The 22,478-nt window shown below is 33.9% G+C and overlaps 1 protein-coding gene across 2 annotated transcripts in view; it reads left to right on the plus strand.

Moving 5' to 3' along the window:
• The window catches only part of ATRNL1 (attractin like 1), an 843,932-nt gene that overhangs the window by 165,223 nt on the left and 656,231 nt on the right, over positions 1–22,478 (plus strand). For both annotated transcript variants that reach the window (XR_016038801.1, XM_055424575.2), the window contains exons 11-15: positions 6,997–7,081; positions 8,553–8,761; positions 10,006–10,124; positions 14,372–14,504; positions 20,383–20,564. Coding sequence is in view for 1 of the 2 variants with exons in the window: in XM_055424575.2 (XP_055280550.2) it covers positions 6,997–7,081; positions 8,553–8,761; positions 10,006–10,124; positions 14,372–14,504; positions 20,383–20,564 (728 nt within the window). In the remaining variant the exon portion in view is untranslated. The remainder of the gene's footprint in view (positions 1–6,996; positions 7,082–8,552; positions 8,762–10,005; positions 10,125–14,371; positions 14,505–20,382; positions 20,565–22,478) is intronic.

Raw genomic sequence — 22,478 nt, forward strand, 5'->3', positions numbered from 1 at the left:
AAACATCTAATTCTTCACACCTGTAGAGGATTACCTTCCATGGGCATACCTTCCTAATATACCACTGGTTTAAGTTTAAACTTAACCAGTTTAACCATGGATGAGCACCTCGTGCTGGCTTCTATCTGTGTCCCACCTACCACCAGTGATGGATTCTTCTTTATTAGCCTTGCAGTCTGTGCTTCAGCTCCCAAACTCCATTTTATTTCTTGTATTCTTGTACCACTCTTGGCACCAAATGCCATAGTTTGAGTTCTCTGGGAAACAGACTCTTATGATAAGAGTTTAGTATTCATGATGTCCATTGGGAGTATCCTTAAGATCACTGTCTCTAAAGAGGCAGAGGAGGAAGCAGGGTTGGACAAAGGGAAAGTGATGCTGGACGGATAACCTCAATCAGCTGTGCAGGCATCTCCAGAGATAAAATTGTTGCTCAGAGTTGTTCTATATTGGGCTGAAATGGCAGCATATTTAAAACCATCCTTTGATCAACCATTGCATATAGGTCATCCTGGAAAGATGTGGCCTTGAATGAAGTTACTCTCTGCTCCTGAGACAGTTCCTGAACTTGAGCAGATGACTGTTCACTGACATCATTCTTAGCAACACAGTTTCTGCCTTGAATGATGGTCTAGGCAGCACATATCCATGTCCATTACAAATCTCCAAATTTCAGATGAACACCAATAAAAGTTTATTTTTCACTCCTGATTCATGTCTAGTGATGGTGGGGAGGACAGATTTGCTTACTCTATCACTTGGAGGTTAAGGTTACATTACATTTTCTTTCATTGGCAATTAAATGGCTCCATCCAGAAGTGACGTTATCACTTTAGCTTGCATTTCCTTGACTAAAACAAGTCATACTGTCACATCCAAGTTCTCAGGAGTGTGGGAGTATCATTTTGCCATAGGCCTTAAGGAATAGAACTGGAATATTTGTTGAGCATCACCAGTGTCTACCATAAATATTGTCTGTAATTATTTTAGAAAATTTAGTATAATTGAAGGTGATGTCCTCGAGATAGTTATAAAACCTTCACCTCCTTCTACTGCATATGTTAAAAGGCAGAGAAGTTTAGAAGTAGAATTGTGTTGTATTATTATTTGTCTGAATTAATTGCTCTCTTGTGTAATTAAATACTGTACTGAATGCTTTTCTTCTGAAGGGATTTGGGTACTTAAGAAAAGAATATTATTGTACTTTTATTTTCATGAAGTTAATGTTTATATCAAAAAGGATCGTTTGATGATGTGTTGAGGCAGTATAGCATAAAGAAGTTAAAGAGATCTGGTTTTGTTTTGACTTTAATATTTAACGACTTTAAGGAAGTTACCTAACCCCTGAAGACTCAGTATTTTTAACAGTGACAAAAATATTTACTCCTCAGAGTTGTTCTGAGAATTAAATATTTTATAGCATTGGTAAGCAATTAGCATATTATTTTTACTAGGTGAAAGGTCATGGCTACCACTTATTTTAGGAATCTTTACCTGTCTGAAAGGGATTTCCCTGTGGTTCAGTGGTAAAGAATCCTCCTGCAGTGCAGGAGACCTGGGTTCATTCCCTGAGTCAGGAAAATCCGCTGGAGAAGGAGATGGCAACCTAATCCAGTATGCTTGCCTGGGAAATCGCATGGACAGAGGAGCCTGGTGGGCTACGGTCCATGGGGTCACAAAAGAGCTGGACATGACTTAGTGACTCAACACCACCACCACCATCACCACCAGCACCACCTATCTAAACAGACTATGAAAGGTTTGGTGCATTCTTCAGTGCATTTTATACAGTATTATTCTAGTAATTAAAAATGTTTTTTAACTATTAGAAGCAGCTATATGCTTTTCTGTTTTGGGCTTCCATAGCCTGTAGAATGGAGAAGGAAATGGCAGCCCACTCCAGTATTCTTGCCTGGAGAATCCCATGGGCAGAGGAACCTGGGGAGCTTAAGTCCATGGGGTCACAAAGAGTCGGACATGATTGAGACGACTTAGCACAGCATACAGCACATAGCCTGTAGTAAGGGATCAGGAGACATTTTTTGTGGTGAGCCTGGTGGGATTATTTGACTTTTAAACTTTGTGTGTGTATGTGTGTGTGTGTGTATGTTTCTGCAACTGGAGTAAAAATAAACCTTGGCAGTATAGAAATGAAATGAGACAAATAGTGGGTCAGGGATAAATGCTCAAAAAATGGTTCTAGGCATTTGGGTATATTGAAATATACTGAGAAGTATCTGGAAAATGTGGTATATCAGAAAAATTAAGTTATATCCATGCAGCAAAATATAAAATAACTTCCAAATGGATTGAAGATAAAAATAGTAAAAGCCAAACTATACATCTTTGAAGAAAATTAGAGATTATCTTTAAAATCTTGAGGTAAGAGGAAAAAGCACAAATCACAAGGAAAATAGTAAGTTTGACCAACTTACTGTACAAGCTTTCTGTTGAATTATGCTCCAAAGAAGATATACAGGTGGCCCAATAAGGATATAAAAAACACCCAACAACACTAATCGTTAGAGAAATACAAATTAAAACCACAGTGAGATACTACTTTATACCCATTAGGATGGGTGTAAAATAATATTAAGAAATAGAAAATAGCAGTTTTTGGCAAGGATGTGGAGAAATTGGAACCCTTGTGCAATGCTGAGGGGAGTGTAAATGGTTTGGCCACTGTAGGAAAGGGTATAGAGGTGCCTCAAAAACTTAAACATAGTGATCTAGCAATTCTACTTCTGGGAATATACACACAAAAAAATTGATGACAGGGGAAGGAACAGATACCTGTGTATCTATTTTTCTCACAACATTATTCACAGTAGCCCAAATCTGGAAACAACCTACATATCCATCTATGGATGAATAAACAAAGAAAGTGTTGTTCAGTTCAGTTGCTCAGTCATGTCCGACTCTTTGTGACGCTATGGACTGCAGCAAGCCAGGCTTCCCGGTCCATCACCAACTCCTGGAGTTTACTCAAACTCATGTCCATTGAGTCAGTGATGCCATCCAACCATCTCATCCTCTGTCATCCCCTTCTTCTCCTGCCTTCAATCTTTCCCAGCATCAGAGTCTTTTCCAATGAGTCAGCTCTACGCATCAGGTGGCCAAAGTATTGCGGTTTCAGGTTCAACATCAGTCCTTCCAATGAGTATTCAGGACTGATTTCCATTAGGGTTGACTAGTTGGATCTCCTTGCAGTCCAATGGACTCTCAAGAGTCTTCTCTAACACCACAGTTCAAAAGCATCAATTCTTCGGCAATCAGCTTTCTTTGTAGTCCGACTCTCACATCCATACATGGCTCCTGGAAAAACAATAGCTTTGACTAGAGGGACCTTTGTTGGCAAAGTAATGTCTCTGCTTTTTAATATGCTGTCTAGGTTGGTCATAACTTTTCTTCCAGGGTGCAAGCGTCTTTTAATGTCATGGCTTTAGTCATTGTCTGCAGTGATTTTGGAGCCCAAGAAAATACTGTCACTGTTTCCATTATTTCCCCATCTGTTTGCCATGAAGTGATGGGACCGGATGCCATGATCTTAGTTTTCTGAATGTTGAGTTTTAAGTCAGCTTTTTCACTCTCTTCTTTCATTTTCAACAAGAGGCTCTTTAGTTCTTCTTCGCTTTCTGCCATAAGGGTGGTGTCATCTGCATATCTGAGGTTATTGATTTTTTTTCCTGGCAATCTTGATTCCACTTGTGCCTCATCTAGCCCAGCGTTTCTAATGATGTACTCTGCATATAAGTTAAATAAGCAGGGTGACAATATACAGCCTGATGTACTCCTTTCCTGATTTGGAACCAGTCTGTTGTTCCATGACCAGTTCTAACTGTTGCTTCTTGACCTGCATACAGATTTCTCAGGATGCAGGTCAGGTGGTCTGGTATTGCCATCTCCTTAAGAACTTTTCACAGTTTGTTGTGATCCACACAGTCGAGGAATAAATTAGAACAAATTTGACTGCTGTAGCAGTCAAACGTTAATAATACAATAATATAATAGTAATATGTTAATAATATAAATATAATATTAATAGAATAAAATCAATTGAATAATATATTAATATTTCATTGTATATACAAAAGTTTCATATATACATACAATGTGTATATTTCAGGTTAAAAGGAAGGAAATTCTGCAACATTCTGCAGCACAGATGTACTTTGAATACATGCTGAGAGAGATAAACCAGTCACAAAAGGAGCGATACTTCATGATTTTATTCATTTGAGGTGCTAGAGCAGTCACACTTGTAGGCCAAAAGTCAAATGATGCTTACCAGGTGCTGGGGTAGAGAGGAAGGGGTAGGTATTGTTTAATCGGTACAGAGTTATAGTTTGTAAGATGAAGAAAGCCCTGGAGATGGATGGTGATGATAATTTCTAAATGGTGTGAATGTACTTAATGTTACTGATCTGTCCCCTTTAAAAATGGTTAAAATGGTGAAAAAAATCCAAAAAACAACAGGTTGAACAGAATAAGCAAGGTGGAGAAGAATCCACATAGTTTGCAGAGTTTGATACCAGTTGTATTAATATAAAGTTTTATAACCTACAAAAATACTCTATACAGATCATAAATATGAAATTGATAAGCAAATACAGGATAGTGGCTGCATCCAAAGACAGAAGACATAAAGCAATCAAATTTGAGAGGGAGTATCCGGGGAGCCGCCGTCATATATGTAATGCTTTCTTTAAAAACTCTGCCATCGACGTGGTAAAATACTGGGTTTGACGAGTCTGGGTTCTGCTGTGCAGGTATTTATAATGTCATTGCTTTTACTACTCTGTGTGCTTGGAAGTTTTTCTTTTTTCCTGAAGACAGTAGCTTGTAGAACTGAAAGAGTTCTTATACAGGCCTAATTTTTAGAAAATGACCTTTATTCTCTCAGCTCTTTTTCCTGACTCACTTCTTAAATGGTTTCTCTGGGCATTTTTCCTGGTTCTCATCTCTGAAATCTGCTTTTCTCCCTCCTGCTGATTTGTTTTGGATGATGGGCCAAATTACTTATTCTTCAGTTCTGGATAGGCTCAGATTATTGGGTCACTTTCTTTTCTGGACTCCAGATGTCCCAAAAATGATGCTGGAGATGATTCTTCTTTGGAGGTTTTTATGATAAATTGGTTTCCAGAAGTCCTACTCTTTCATTTGACTCTGTTCCATTTCCTTGAAATTCATGTTTCTAACTCTGTTGTTGGAATACTATATTCAACACACAATTTATGAATTATTGGCCCTGTGAGGGGTGAATGTGTGTGTTTTGGGTTTTGGTGGCATGATTAAAATCTGTCTATGCTAACTCATTAGTTGTCTCTAACATTTTCATCTCTTTTCTTTTTCAAAGTCTTTACCCTTTACAAGTCACCCCTTCTCTCCAGATGGGGATAATCTTTCAGAATCCCATCAATATACTTTTATAAATCAGGCATTCATAAACATAATTTATAGCAAAACAAAGGTAATCTAATGGGCCTTAAGGACATTACTTAACTTCTCCTGGGTCTCATTCTTCATTTCTAGCATATGGTGATACCTGCTCAGTCAGCCTCACTGGATTCTTAACAAAGACTACTTAAATTATGCAGATGAAAGCACTTGGAAATTTTTAATATTACTATGTGCATATTAATGCACATTTCTTAAGTGAACTTTAGCATGTAAAAAAATGGTAGACTATGAATGTTACATGTAGGCCTTTATAATAGTTCTCAAAATGTGATATTCAGAGCTTTGGCTCTCCTGGGATTGTAAATAGGTGCTATGTGAATAGTGCTTCTATGGATAAAACATTGGGAAAACACTGGGTTTAGTAAGGTTAGGCTTCTGTGCCTTTGTACTCTCTTTTTTCAGAGTATTTAATAAGTTCATGTACTTCATGGACTAAAAAGATTATATCAACTAAAAGATACCCCTTTGGTGGAGGGTATTTATGTACTGTAGGAGATACAACCCAATATATATTTTATTACTCAGAGTCTTCCAGTTTAATTTTCTAACCTATGATTTTGGTTTTTGTAATTCCCTTGATCTTTACTAGCAATAATATTGAATTGAAACTAAATTTATTATTTTACTTCTAGTGTAATATATATGGCTGTTTATATAGGAAAACAAGTAATTCAACAATTACAAATAATTATATTTTAGATTATTTTCTTCTGTTTCAGAAGGGCTTCTAAGTTGCCAAAATATGGAAAAAAAGTTTTTAAAGCTTGTTATACCTATGTAGTTATATTAAATACCTAGGCCTGCTTTTAGACAGGCTACACCTAAGAGGATAAAATCTAGAACACTGTCCTGAGAATGTTTCTAGTCACTGAATACTGAATTATTTGACATCTCAAGATCTCTAATAATATATGTGTGGATTCTGAGGTTATATTTAAATGAAAAAGTTTTCTTTGATAATTTTTTTTCCATAATTTTTATGTAGCTCATGAACTATTTAGATTTTTTTCATTTGTTCCTATTTTTTGCAACTAAAGCTCTTCTTTACATAAAATGAAAACTTTTCTTTTGAAATATCAAATTATTAAACTGATTTAAGTATTTTATTTTGGTGATTCCATTTTAGGCTTTCTCTCAGTTATATTCTATTTAATTTTGCATGCATAAAGATTTAACTTTATGATACATTTTCCCAATATTGATGTTCATGAGTTTTGCCATATGAACCTTGTTTTATTTAATAAAATATGTCATTGAAATTACCCTCCAAAATAAAGTACACTTAATTTGTTTCCTTTAATTTCCTTTATTCTCATTCATATAAAATTATTTGTGAGAATTTTAGACAGAAGTTATTTTTATTTAAGGAATAATGCTAATTGAGTAAATCATGTTTAATTGTAGGTCATGGGAAATTAATGAAAGGTTTCCTAATTTTAAGTATTGTATCTTTATTTGTCTAGTGATTGTTTTGTAGTATGTGTCTTCAATTGTTCTTTTATTTCATTTTTTGTTTTGCTGTTTTCATTTTCCTAGCTTGTGATGAATGGAAAATACTACCGAAACCAAATCTTCATAGAGATGTCAACAGATTTGGTCATTCTGCAGTTGTCATTAATGGGTAAAAGAAGCATGTTTATCAGTCATACTACCCACATATTTTGTTATTCTTTAAGCAAATTATTGTTTGTAATCAAGTAGTTTTATGTATCGCTTCAACACCATGGGAAAAAAATTTTGGTTCATTAACCATTATCCTTCTTTCTTTTCTGTTTAAATTTAAGGGGCAGGAGAGTATCAGAGGAAAGATGCTGAGATAGAGCTTCAGATACTCTTTAAAATTTTCATCCTGCCTTAATTTCTTTTTCCAGAGATCAGACCATGAATGATTTACCTAAAAAAATCAGCCTGAAGTTATAGAAAGTCTAGCCACATATTTCTATTGAGGAGAACAAGGGAAGTGAGAATAATTAAGTTCTCATTTTGGTTCTGTCATAACTGAATGTGTGATTTTTGACGAGTCCCTTAACCTATCTGGCTTTTTCACGCGTGCGTGCTCAGTCGCTTTAGTCCTGTAGTCCTGTCCAATTTTTTGCGACGTTATGGACCATAGCCTGCCAGGCTCCTCTGTCCAGTGGATTCTGCAGGCAAAAATACTGGAGTGGGTTGTCATGTCCCCCCCAGGAGATCTTCCTGACTCAGGGATCAAACTTGCATCTCTTATGTCTCCTGCATTTGCAGGCGGGTTCTTTACTACTAGCGCCACCTGGGAAGCCCATCTGGCCTTTAGTACCCTTATATTCACTGGGAATTTGGACTGGATGATCATTAAGTTACCTTCCTCCTGTAAGGTAGTGTGATTTTGCTATTTCTATAGCAAAAATTCATTAATGTGGACTCATGACAGTAAATAACATGCTGGATCATCCATTAGCTTAACATTTGTGATTCATAATGACATTTTTATGAGGTCATTTTATTACTACCTTATTCTAATTACGTAAAAATTGTCCAATATGATGCTAAAAATAAAACTGTGTAAATGGTATCAATTGGCTTTTGTAGTGGAAATAAGTGAAATCCAGAGTGTAAACATAAAGACTCTAAGCTTCTCTGTTGAAAATTGCATTTCGTGGATTTTTATTTTACTTTTTAAATAATAAAAAAATTCTTGAAGTATTTTCTGTTCTTTTCCATTTATTATATCAATAATATTTTTAGAAATGAAAATTAGGCTGTTGTGAGGCCATTTCAAATTTCTTTGGTGCTGGTAGTATTAATTCAGTAATCATCTGGGCTTTTCTCTTCAAATTGAAACTTTGAAAATCTTTTTGATTATTTTACTCTTGGTCGCTTTATTTTATAAAAGGATAGTAACAGTATACAAAGAATTCTATATCCAATTTCTAAATTTTTTGTATTCAAAAAATTTAATTCTATACTGCAATTCTAAAGTATATCTTGTTATCTCCATATAGCTACTGTATATTTCTAAAACTGTTTCCTAGATAAAAAATGTAAAATGCATATTTAAATTTATTTTTAAAACTCATTAGGTACTTTTTTAATGATTCTTGTTTTGTTTTTAATAGGTCCATGTATATATTTGGAGGATTTTCTAGTGTACTCCTTAATGATATACTTGTATACAAGCCTCCAAATTGCAAGGCTTTCAGAGATGAAGAACTTTGCAAAAATGCTGGTCCAGGAATAAAATGTATTTGGAACAAAAATCACTGTGAATCTTGGGACTCTGGGAATACTAATAATATTCTTAGAGCAAAGTGCCCTCTGAAAACAGGTGAAATATTTTTTTACTTCTTTTTGACATAAAGCATCTCTACTTGGTTTGAAATGGAAGTGCATTCCTGATCATAAGAATTATCTTAATAGTTTTCAAAAATTAAAAACTCATAATCCTCTAGTTAAGAATTCTAATGTTTGAAAATAGCAGTGCTTAGTAATTTAATATCTTTCTTAGCTGTCTTTAGTTTTCTTTTTTGAATGTGTAATAGTCATATATCTCTGTGTAATAGTAATATATCAATTTTGACATGTAACATGGCCATATATATATGAATTATTTTTGTATGTAAGCATAAAATTCTGTCAAATACATCTTTTCTTAGATATATTGTATGCTTCAAAGAAATAAAATGAAGTAATTTATTCTGCTTTTGGTACTTTTTTTCTTCCTGAATTATTGTCAAACCATCCCATAAAGCTAAAAAGTTTCTAGAATTTTGATGTCCTGTTATAACTCAGTATTTCTTATAAAATATTGAATAAATAATTCGAACTTACGAATGTGCATGCCAAGTTGCTTCAGTCGTGTCCAGCTCTTTGCAACCCTGTGGACTGTACTCCTCCAGGCTCCTTTGTCCTTGAGGATTCTCCAGGCAGGAATAATAGAGTGGGTTGCCATGCCCTCCTCTAGGGGATCTTCCTGACCCAGGGCTCGAACCCATATCTCTTATGTCTCCTCTTTTGGCAGGCAGGTTCTTTACCATTAGTGCCACCTGGGATGCCCTGAATAATTAATAGTAAATATTTATAGAGAATGATTTGGATATAAATTTTCAATTTTCTTTAAATGAATGGGGCTTTTATATATTTTGGGTGCTACAATGAACAGATCAGGCTTTGCTAATCTATAATCAGTCAGATATCTCTAGATAGCTTTATGAAGAATGATCAACAATGAGCATTTGTTATAATCTTTTCTTTTAAATGTATAGTAATACATTTTATTTAATAAAACACCTCTGAATCTTTTTCTTTCTCCATAATGTGTAAATGTCAAATGATTGTAGGATCCTGATAGAGTGAGTAATCAAGATGAGGGCAGGAGGTATTTAAATCCCTGTAAATCCAATTAAAGTACAAAACTGACTTCATATTGGAGAACTTATTTTGATATTGATGATTATATTTATGGTTTAAAAATGTCCTCGTGATTCTTAGCAGATGTTAAAAATATGTGATTTAAGAAGTGTGACATTTTCTTTTCATCCTAATGTGTTCTGGCTCCCATTTGTATCACAGCTGCTTCTGATGACAGATGTTATAGATATGCAGATTGTGCCAGCTGTACTGCCAATACGAATGGGTGCCAGTGGTGTGATGACAAGAAATGCATTTCATCAACCAGTAACTGCAGCATGGTTAGTATTTATGGGTAAATGATGATGTAGCTAACACTGCTACTTTATAATCATTAGCTTACTTGTACAAAACACTGCTACTTTATAATCATTAGCTTACCTGTATCAAGACATTTAGAAAAGGGAAAGGGGAGAGGCAAAATAGAATTATGGTATTAAGAGATATAAGCTACTATGTATAAAATAGATAAACAAGAAGAATATATTGTACAGCACAGGAATTTATAGCCATTGTTTTGTAATAATGTTAAATGGAATATCTAATCTTAAAAATATGTTGAATCATTATGTTGTGTACCTGAAACTAATTCAACATTGTAGTAAGTAAGTAAGTGAAGTCGCTCAGTTGTGTTGACCTTTTGTGAACCCATGGACTGAAGCCTACAAGGCTCCTCAGTCCATGGAATTTCCTAGGCAAGAATACTAGAGTGGGTTGCTGTTTCCTTCTCCAGAGGATCTTCCTGACACAGGGATCATACCCTGGTCTCTCACATTGCAGGCAGACGCTTTACCATCTGAGCCACCAGGGAAGCCCTATAAAATTTTGTTTGCAACCCCATGGGCTGTATAGTCCATGGGGTTCTCCAGGCCAGAATACTGGAGTGGGTAGCCTTTCCCTTCTCCAGGGGATCTTCCCAACCCAGGGATCAAACCCAGATCTCCCACACTGTGGGCGTATTCTTTACCCACTGAGCCACAAGGAAAGCCCAAGAATACTGGGTTGGGTAGCCTATCCCTTCTCCAGCGGATCTTCCCAACCCAGGAATCGAACCGGGGTCTCCTGCATTGCAGGCAGATTCTTTACCAACTGGGCTGTGAAGGAAGGCCCGATATTGTAAGCCAACTATAAAAAAAAGACATTTAGAAAACATGTAGGGCATCACTTACTTCTTGATATGTTGTTGGTCAGTCTAGATTCCATGTTGAATCCAATAACCTTTACTTTTCATGGATAAGATTGGGAAAATTCTTTCAAAACTTAATTTCAAAAGACTGTAACTATAAACATTGTCTTCTGTGCTGATAGACATAGGAATATATAAGTAAGTTTTGAAGTCATTTCTATGAAAATCTTGTCAAACATGTATTAATAGTGTTGTGACTTAGGTTTTATTTATATACTTTGTGTGCAAGCTTAATCTGAAGTGTCATTAGTAGTTTTGATTTTATCGTTAAAATTGTCTATAGATCTGTGTTTTAAATGAAAAAATTTTTCTTTAGATCTATGGTTCTCTGAGGCAATTCTGTCCCGCATTGGGACATCTGGCAATGTGTATTTTTTGGTTGTTTTCACAACTGTGGGACTGCTACCAGCATCTAACATAGAGAAGCCAGGGATACAGGTAAACATCCTACAGTGAATGAATAGTGCTGACACAAAAAATCATCCCCTGGCTCAAAGTTTCACTGGTGTTGAAGTCAAGAACCTATATTAGGTAGACTATTGAAAATACTGTAAAGTTAATATTGATAGATTAAAATAAATCAAGAGGAGTAAAAACTAACGTTTTAATGGATAGCATCAAAATGTTCCATGTTTCTTAGATGTCAACAAATTGAAGGAAAATTTAAAAAAATTATTAAAGATTGTATTCAGTAAAATTAAATATTCTTTTATTGGAGTGTAGCTTAAATAACTAAAAAGTTTCCATACAGATTTTAAACTATATACATATTAATTTTTTTCTTTTTTTGAATTTTTATTAAGCAAGAAAAGTATCCACTTGTTTTTCAAGATGCCAGGCAGAAGTAAAAGGTAAAGAAAAGGAGTTTGAAAACTAAGTAAAAAGTTTTTATTAGGTTATCTAAAATTTTTCTCCAGTATCCAAGAGTATTTTGAAATAATTAAAACTTTATGATTCTATTCTAAAATAATATTAAAAACTTAAAATGAAGGAAAGCTTTGAATTATTGCCTCATCAGATTGAACCCTTTTGTTTTTATACTTACCATTTTGGTGTATACTTTGCAGTGATATGTTGCTTTAATAATAATAGATACTTCAATTTTATTTGAGTTTGAATGTTAATAGAACATGACTCACTTTGAATGTTTGAATTACTTTTTTTATATTTGCATAATATTCATCTAATGGGAGTTGTATTAGTGAATAATGGGGACATGGTAGCAAAGTAAAATAAAACATGGGAATAAGGGACTGAAATGGAGAATGTCATTAGATGAGAATTGCAAGCAGATTTTATTTAAAACTTTGTTTGATAACTGAGTTAATTTATATTTAGACATTTACACTATGTGAAAATACATGTCTCAAAAATTGTATTATGCAAATTACTATGAAGTATTCATTTTATAAAGTGGCCTTTCCTTTAGAGTTTAGTGTTGATAATGTGTTAAAAAGGAAAGCACTGGGTGAGATAGTGCAAGTGAACAGATGGAAATCTCTTATAATTTAGACTTTGATGTAATGTGTCTTTTGGACAGTTTTATCAGAATGTCTGGTGATTAAAATAAACCAAATGCTAATAGATACAGAAGTGTCTATGAGATTTTAGCATAAATGATGTCCATTGATATTCTGTTTCATTATTTAGTCATTTTTACTGCAAGTTGCATATTTCGTGCTCAAATAGCCCGAATAACTGCTTTCTTCTTGCAGATTTTCATTTTTAAATTTACATCTAGATGTATTAGTGTGAAGATGGGTAGAGTGCTGGTTATTCTTCATAGTCTGTTTATGAATGTGCATCTGATTCATTAGGCCAAAAAATGCCAGCCATGTTTCAGAGTAGCAGTCAGTTTTCTTCTGTCATTGAATAAATTGACCCTGTGTGTGATGGAAATACAGTTTCATCTATTGTGCTGGCTCAGTATCAATAAATGATTATACTGCTCTTATGAAGAGCAGTAGAGTTATTTCGATGGTGACTCTGCCATTGTTGTTCTAAAGATTGGCATTAAGTTCTCATTCTTTCTCTTATTCTAATATGTTGTTTAGCCATTCTCTTGTCTTTCTTATAGGCTATTTTATTTATCAGATGATTCAAGTGAATTGATTTGTTTTCAGTTATGTGACAAACATTTGGAAGTATAGTAATCCTATAGAGTAATAGTTTGTATGCTATATGAGAAAAAAAGCTCTGAATCAGAAAAATAACATTAAGAAAATTTGCATGTTCCTAATGAAAATGATGGTTGAATAAGACTTTCAGTACGATTTGGGCTTTAAAAAATGTAACTTATATGATTTTTTTTAAAGGAAGAATAAGATAAAAATTTCTTCAACCATTTTTATATATGGGAAATTATAAGTAAATTTTAATTGTCAGGTTTTTTGTTTGAAAAGAAATATTTATCACCCTTACATGAGAAAGCCTACAGTATGAGTGTCTACTTATGGAAAGGAAAGGGAGCTTATGATTCAGCGTGTGCTTTTTTCCTTTGTGTGTGTTTTTTTTTTCTCAAAAATGAGTCACAAGAAGAGTTGAGCCCAAAGAATCTGATTTTAGTTAACACAGGTATTGATAATACCATGTGAAATATCAAACCTTGATATACAAAGGGAACTCACACCAAAGTTCCTATGTTGCCTTTTGTTTTGTTTTTTGACCTTTAACCTTCAACCTCTTAGACCTGAAATTAGTTGAAATATGAGTAGTTGTGTAATAGGACTGATCAAAATGTAACTTTTGCAGGTTCTTTTCAACCTTTATTGAGGAAATGTGATTGATACACACAGGAGAAACATCAGTTAACCAAAATCATTATTTAATGTCTGTGGAAGTAACCAGAACCGTTTTTAATGTATGTGGAAGTAAACTTAGTTTGAATTATTGAGAAAGTAATTTATCGTGTTAGATTGTATTGGATTTTGATAGAGCATCTCTTTAACTTTTGCTACTCATTATTTCCACTTCATTCCCAGGAGTCTGAATGGTAGTTTTATTATGACTAGAATTCTTTGATGTGATCATTGAGAGAAATGACTTTGTTCATCAGCTTTATTTATTGAATTGGAAGTCTGTAATCAGATTCAATAGAATACGTTTTCATTACTTGATTTCTATTTCAGATTGTGTAGTTTGCTTGTTTTTTCAATAAGCATACATTCTAAGAACTTTGCTTAAATAAATAAATGAATAATAAATTCTGATTCAGTAGAACTGGATTTGGTGTTAGAAGTCTATGTTCTAAAGTTCACCAGCTGATTTATGTGTACGCTAAACTTCATGAGTCATTACTGTACAAAGGCGAACGGTAACATGCTTTATCTTTTAACTTTATAGTCTGTGAAAAACTATACCAAATGCCATGTGAGAAATGAGCAGATTTGTAACAAACTTACTAGCTGTAAAAGCTGTTCACTAAACTTGAATTGCCAGTGGGATCAGCGACAGCAAGAGTGCCAGGCTCTACCAGGTAAAGATATTCATTTGGTAAATCAGTTTTATAGTCCACAGATGAATGCTATTTTTGTCAGAATGTTTAGTAAGAATGTTCCAATTTCTAAAATTAAATCAGTAGCAAATAAACAATAGTATTGGAATAAAGATAGCAGTGTTTCTACAAGAAAGATTTATACATTTGTTTCTGATTAAGACTTTCAAGGTATCTTCTGTTTATTATTGTTGACTTGATCAGAATACTTTTCAATTAAAAAATTATATCTTAAAAACATAGAAAATAGTAAGTACTCAGATTAATATCCAGATCTAACAATGTTAAAATTTTGGCATATTGGATTCAAGTGCCCTTTATTTTTTAAATTCCAGGAGCAGTTTTTTCCTGACTGTTCTTTTTTATTAGAAATGGTAATATTTATAATATTTATTATATGATTCAATGAGATGCTTAAGTTCTGTAAGCCAGAACAAAACTCATTTGAGAAAGAAATTTCAATTTATTTTTACAGTTAGTATTCTTCTTAGTAGACCCTAAGTACTCTTTCTTTTGAATATGAAAGAGAAAATCAGAAAATCAAAAACTTGTATAGATATTTAACCAGTTCTATCTTCTTGTTATACAGATAAGCTGAGACTGGTTACATGACCTGCTTAAAAAAATGCATGACTTGTAAATAGCAGAGGGGACTGGTAACTGGGTGTTTATCTCTGTTCAGTTTTTTGCCTGTTTCTATCTCATGATTTTTTGTTTTTCTCATTTTTTCATTGAAAAATATCTGAACCTATGTAATTCTACAAAGTGATGGAAAATCCCATCATAGGATTCAAGTCTTTCTTATAAGTTCATGTAATAAAATAAAAATTAGATTTCCTTTAAAAGTACCATTGAGATTTTGGAATTTTGTGTATGTATTAAGCTTTCAGGCTTTTATTTTTATTTTACAATATTATATTGGTTGGTTTTGCCATACATTGATATGAATTTGCCCCGGGTTTACATAAGTTCCCCCTCCTGAACCCCCCTCCCACCTCCCTCCTCCCTTTATCCTCCCTCTGGGTCATCCCCGCATGCCAGCCCCGAGCATCCTATAACATGCATTGACCCTGAACTAGTGATTCGTTTCACATATGACAACATACGTGTTTCAATGCCATTCTCCCAAATCATCCCACCCTCACCCTCTCCCATAGAGTCCCAAAGACTGTTCTATAGATCTGTGTCTCTTTTGCTGTCTCGTATACAGAGTTATCATTTGCATCTTTCTAAATTCCATATATATGTGTTAGTATACTCTATTGGTGTTTTTCTTTCTGGCTTACTTCACTCTGTATAATAGGCTCCAGTTTCATCCACCTCATTAGAACTGATTCAAATGTATTCTTTTTAATGGCTGAATACTACTCCATTGTGTATATGTACCACAGCTTTCTTATCCATTCGTCTGCAGATGGACATCTAGGTTGCTTCCATGTCCTGGCTATTATAAACAGTGCTGCAATGAACATTGGAGTACACGTGTCTCTTTCAATTCTGGTTTCCTCGGTGTGTATGCCCAGGAGTGCGATTGCTGGATCATATGGCAGTTCTATTTCCAATTTTTTGAGGAATCTCCACACTGTTCTCCATAGTGGCTGTACTAGTTTGCATTCCCACCAACAGTGTAAGAGGGTTCCTTTCTCTCCACATCCTCTCCAGCATTTATTGCGTGTAGACTTTTGGATAGCAGCCATTCTGACTGGTGTGAAATGGTATCTCATTGTGGTTTTGATTTGCATCTCTCTGATTATGAGGGATGTTGAGCATTTTTTCATGTGTTTGTTAGCCATCTTTATGTCTTCTTTGGAGAAATGTCTGTTTAGTTCTTTGGCCCATTTTTTGATTGGGTCATTTATTTTTCTGGAATTGAGCTGCAGAAGCTGCTTGTATAATTTGGAGATTAATCCTTTATCAGTTGCTTCATTTGCTATTATTTTCTCCCATTCTGAAGGCTGTCTTTTCACCTTGCTGATAGTTTCCTTTGCTGTGCAGAAGCTTTTGATTTTAATTAGGTCCCATTTGTTTATTTTTGCTTTTATTTCCAATATTCTGGGAGGTGGGACATGGAGGATCCTGCTGTGATTTATGTCGGAGAGTGTTTTGCCTACGTTCTCCTCTAGGAGTTTTATAGTTTCTGGTCTTACATTTAGCTCTCTAATCCATTTTGAGTTTATTTTTGTGTATGGTGTTAGGAAGTGTTCTAGTTTCATTCTTTTACAAGTGGCTGACCAGTTTTCCCAGCACCACTTGTTAAAGAGACTGTCTTTTCTCCATTTTATATTCTTGCCTCCTTTGTCAAAGATGAGGTGTCCATAGGTACGTGGATTTATCTCTGGGCTTTCTATTTTGTTCCATTGATCTATATTTCTGTCTTTATGCCAGTACCATACTGTCTTGATGACTGTGGCTTTGTAGTAGAGCCTGAAGTCCGGCAGGTTAATTCCCCCAGTTCCATTTTTCTTCCTCAAGATTGCTTTGGCTATTCGAGGTTTTTTGTATTTCCATACAAATTGTGAGATTATTTGTTCTAGTTCTGTGAAAAATATCTTTGGTAGCTTGATAGGGATTGCATTGAATGTATAAATTATTTTGGGTAGTATACTCATTTCTACAATATTTATTCTTCCAATCCATGAACATGGTATATTTCTCCATCTATTAGTGTCCTCTTTGATCGCTTTCAGTAGTGTTTTATAGTTTTCTATGTACACTCAGTGGTAAAAAACTGAAAGCATTTCCCCTAAAGTCAGGAACAAGACAAGGGTGCCCACTCTCACCACTACTATTCAACATAGTTCTGGAAGTTTTGGCTACAGCAATCAGAGCAGAAAAAGACATAAAAGGAATACAAATTGGAAAAGAAGAAGTAAAACTTTCACTGTTCGCTGATGACATGATCCTCTACACAGAAAACCCTAGAGACTCTACCAGAAAACTACTAGAGCTAATCAATGATTATAGTAAAGTTGCAGGATATAAAATCAACACACAGAAATCCCTTGCATTCCTATACACTAATAATGAGAAAATAGAAAGAGAAATTAAGGAAACTATTCCATTCACTGTTGCAACGAAAAGAATTAAATACTTAGGAATATATCTACCTAAGGAAACAAAAGACTTGTACATAGAAAACTATAAAACACTACTGAAAGCTTTCAGCCTTTTAAACAGTGATGTATGCGTGTGTGTTCATTTTGAGTAATTTAGAGAATATTAATGCAGTAGGCAAGATTTGAGAAGCAATAGTGAGATGACACTAAACTTGAAAGTAATAATTTCTAAGTGTTGAAGTCTAAAAGCTACATGTAGATCAAAAAAAAAATACTTATAAAGTTTCTTTAAAAAGACAGAGTAAATCCTGGACTAAAATAAGAGTTGACTGAAGGAATATACATGTAAAGGAATATTATTCAATAAGAAGAGAATTTGATTACCAGTGGAAATTTGGGAAAATAATAATGAAGTTATATTTAGTAATACCCATCTACTCTTGCCTGGGAAAATATTTTGGTTTGGCCTAAGGGTTGTACTTGACCAGGTTATTACTTTGGGGAATAATAAATATAATAAGCTATTTTGTTATACACTAACTCACCTTTTTCTGTATTCGTATTTACTAAGAGCCAGGTTGGCATTATATGTAGTTTGGTTTCTGTTCAGCTTGTCTCAAGGAAGTGAATGCTCTAAATGGAGAACTTAGTCTGTAGTAATTGCCTTTTTCCATGAAAATTTGTGAATTGCATTTTTTCCATTGATCTCGTGTAAAATTGGTAATTTGAATTTATCAAGCTTAACCTATTTTAAAAATTAGCTACTATCCTAAAGTTAAGGTGGTGCTCAAAACTACAGAAGCTTAAGACATCAAAACATTTGGTTTAGTGCTCTGATTTAGTTTAGCCTCAAAGGCCCATGCATTGTTTGCATTTGTATGATTCATTAACCAAGTATTTTTGATCTTATAAAACGAAAGATAACCAAAACTAATGTAAATCCTTCCTTGATTCAGTAAGGAAAGAAAAAGCGGAAATTTAACAAAAACTCCTGTGCTGTTTCCTTGAAGTGATCTGGTAGTTTAGATTTCAGAAGACAAGGAAGATTGCTATATGTGTAGTCTGAAAATGAAAACAGAGGTGTTTGAAGTCTTACTAAATGAATCTGGTATATCGAGTGCTTACTATGTTCCAAGCACTATGTGTTATTCTCATTACCTAGTTTAATAGGACAGTAATTCAAGAAGCAAAGGGCCCTGTAATACTAAGATATTGTGTGCTTTTGTAATTCTCATTGTTATAGGTTTACTCTGTATTAATAGTTTTCCAAAGGCTATATATATATGATTCTAATAGATTGAATGTTATTTTAAACCAACATTAAAGGGATTTGCAAAAATATAGAACAAAACCACACTCTTAACTCTTTTGTTTTTTGGAGACTGTAATTAAGAGAAATTAAATATGCTACTTAAGTTGTTATGTATTTCCCTAACATTTTTAATGAAAAATTTCAAACATTTTTATGAATTTTTTAATGAAAAATAGAATTGTAGTGAGGACACTCAGTACCCATACCCTAGATTCTGCGATGCACATTTTACTCTGCTCTATCTCTGATTTCTCTGCCTATCCATCCCCTATTCATTTCTCAACCCATCTCAATTTTTGTTGCCAAGGGCCTAATTTAAACCGTTAGCTTTACTTTCTGAAGGAGAAAATGTGAAGATATTAATACATCTTCTTTGGGTGTGTAATAACAGCATTAAGGGGCAAGACGTCCCAGAAACTGGAAGAGTAGGTTTGTAATAAAATTTTAAATGAATAAATACATGTATTTTTAAAAGATTAGTTTTAACTTTTAATATGGTCAAGCTTCAGAGATATAAAATGTATAAGGAAAAATCTGTGGCATTCTCAATAATTTTTAAGGGTTTAAAGGGGTCTTGAGACCAAAATGTTTGAGAACTGCTGCTTTATAATAATTCCATAAGGACCGAACTGATGCATCCAACCTGAAAGGGCAAGAGGCACTGATATATTTAGTGATATGAAACTAACGGATAGTCAAGTCAAGCTTCACAGATTGGTGTGTCAGTAAAACACCTCAGTGTTAATGTATCCTAGAGCATAACTTTATACTGAATTTATAAGTCTGCGTTTTAGAAAACAGACAGTGTTTTAAGTTCAATTTGGAGCCTAAGGATAAACCACTGTTACTGAATAGTATGTTTAAACTTTCAAAAGACCTGAAAGGTTGTGTAAAAATAAATATTTGAAAGCAAAGTTTCTAGTTTCTTTATGAAACGTAAATGAAATGAAGCTTCTCACCCCATAATTATAAGTAAAGAATCAAAGAACCCAGCTTATATCAAAATACTACACCTGGGCTAAGGGGATTAGTTAATCTAATTCCATAGCCCAGAGGATAGTTATTAATAGCTACACTTGTAGGAATAACTTTGTTTTTGTTGTGTGCTGGTTATTTTTCTACTGAAGTGATCTTGTATAAAGTGAACCTTGCGACATATAAATGTAGTAGTGATTTCACTTGCTGTGAAACCATATATCAATACACTGGATTTACACAGAAATCAACAGATTTTGACTGATGTTACAGAGCTGTAGCTTTTCTTATGTTTAATAATTAGAGAAAAAATTAGGATCTTCTGTTCTTATTCTTCACCAAAATATTAGTCAAATTTCGTTTAGTATAATACAAGGATATATTTAAATTTTATTATAAAAATTATTTAAACAAATCTAGAAGTTGTATTTATTTAGCATTCTGAAATAATTGAAAAATACACATGTGTTTGGATAATTGAAAAATAAGACATGATTTTTTTTTTTTTTTTGACTAGCTCATCTTTGTGGAGAAGGATGGATTCACGTTGGGGATGCTTGTCTTAGAATTAATTCCAGTAGAGAAAACTATGATAATGCAAAACTTTACTGCTATAATCTTAGTGGAAATCTTGCTTCATTAACAACTTCAAAAGAAGTAGAATTTGTACTGGATGAAATACAGAAGTATACGCAACAGGTAACAACTATATTTGTTTTTATTATGGGAATATGCTTATAATCATATAGCTGTTGACAAAGACATTCTTTTTGTTTTTAAATACATTATTTTTAATAAACCTTGGAAGTGAAAGTAGAAATCATTTCAACAGTGAATAGTCAGGGGACTCATTCTGTACTTGTATTTGGTAATATGCCCCTCCCCCCAGGTGGCAGTGGTAAAGAATCCACCTGCCAGTGCAGGAGACGCAAGAGATGTGGGTTCGACCCCTGGGTCAGGAAGATCCCCTGGAGAAAGAAATGGCAACCCACTCCGGTATCCCATGGACAGAGGAGCCTGGCAGGTTACAATCCATGGGGTTGCAAAGATTTGGACATGACTGAGCACAGCACAGCATTTGCTAGTTTGGTGATTTTCTAAATTGCTTATCTCATGTTTTGCTCAGTAAACCATTGCATTACCTTAGCAAGAAGTCATCTCGTATGAATAAATATACTTTAAAACTTGTGTGTATAATTTAATAATTTGTTCGAAGTCTTATTTTTGTAACTTAGGATCTCTCTTATAATCAGAACACTAGACCAGCATATTGGCTATATTTGTATATGTATATTTGTGTGTATGTGTGTGTTCTGAGGGTTAAAATTTTGAATTGGCCTCTTTGTATAGATTTGTTTGAAATAGTATACAGATAGTTAGCTGGACGTAGATCATTAAAGTATATGGAAGATTTGGAACTCACAACACTTGGAAGCAGTTTTAGTTTCCTTGAAAGCTGTTTTATGGAAAATATTTCCATAGAAATGGACTATTTGCTTGGAAATGGTATCAAATATCATTTTACAATAAACTTCTAATAGGAATCCATAGTATTTATTTGCTATTCTTGGGATGTTAAAATATAGTCAACTCGTATGAACAGATTAAGTTGGAAATTTGGAAATAATTTACTAAATGTAGTTTTGAAATATCTTAGTTCATATCTTACTTGAAGTGTCTTGAAGACATTTGAAAAAAATTGAGTAGATTATATTATGCATTGTATTATTTTAGGTGTACAACATAATGATTTGATATTTGTATTTATTGTGATACATGTTGTTCTTGGATTTTTTTTTTTTAGATTCCGCATGTAAGTGAGATCATATGGTATTTTTCTTATCCTGACTTATTTCAATTAGATCTATTCATGTTCTTGCAAATGGCAAGATTTCAGTACTCAGTGATTTCACATATATGGTGAATTTAAAACAAACAAACAAACAAACATCCTAAAAACTAAAAAACCAAGTTCACAGATACAGAGAACAGTTTGGTATTTGCAGAAGTAAGGATGGAGGGTGGGCAAAATGGATGAAAGCAGTCAAAAGGTACAGACTAACAATTATAAAATAAATAAGCTATGAGGCTATAATACACAATGTGATGACTATAGTGAATAATAAATAATGTATTACGTATTTGAAATGTGCTGAGAGAGTAGATCTTAAAAATCTTCACAAAAAACTGTGTATGGTGACATATGTTAACTAGATTTATTATTCTACAATGTATACAAATACTGAGTCATTATTTTGAATTCTGGAAATTAATATTATATGTCAATCATGCGTCAATTAATGGGGCTTTCTTGGAGACTCAGATGGTAAAGAATCTGCCTGCAGTGCAAGAGACCCAGGTTTGATCCCTTGGTCAGGAAAATCTCCTGGAGAAGGGAATAGCTACCCACTCCAATATTCTTGCCTGGAGAATCCCATGGATAGAGGATCCTGGTGGACTACAGTCCATGGAGTCACAAAAAGAGTTGGACATGGCTGAGTGTCTTTCACTTCACATACATCAGTTAAAAGAAAAATTATAGTCAACACTTAAGAATAGATTAAGTAGGAGATTTAGAAATAGTTTACTAAATCTAGTTTTGAAATACCTTAT

The sequence above is a fragment of the Moschus berezovskii genome, chromosome 12 (assembly GCF_049115385.1).
Source record: "Moschus berezovskii isolate FMDL1 chromosome 12, NW_MosBer_1.0, whole genome shotgun sequence".
NCBI classification, from domain to species: domain Eukaryota; kingdom Metazoa; phylum Chordata; class Mammalia; order Artiodactyla; family Moschidae; genus Moschus; species Moschus berezovskii.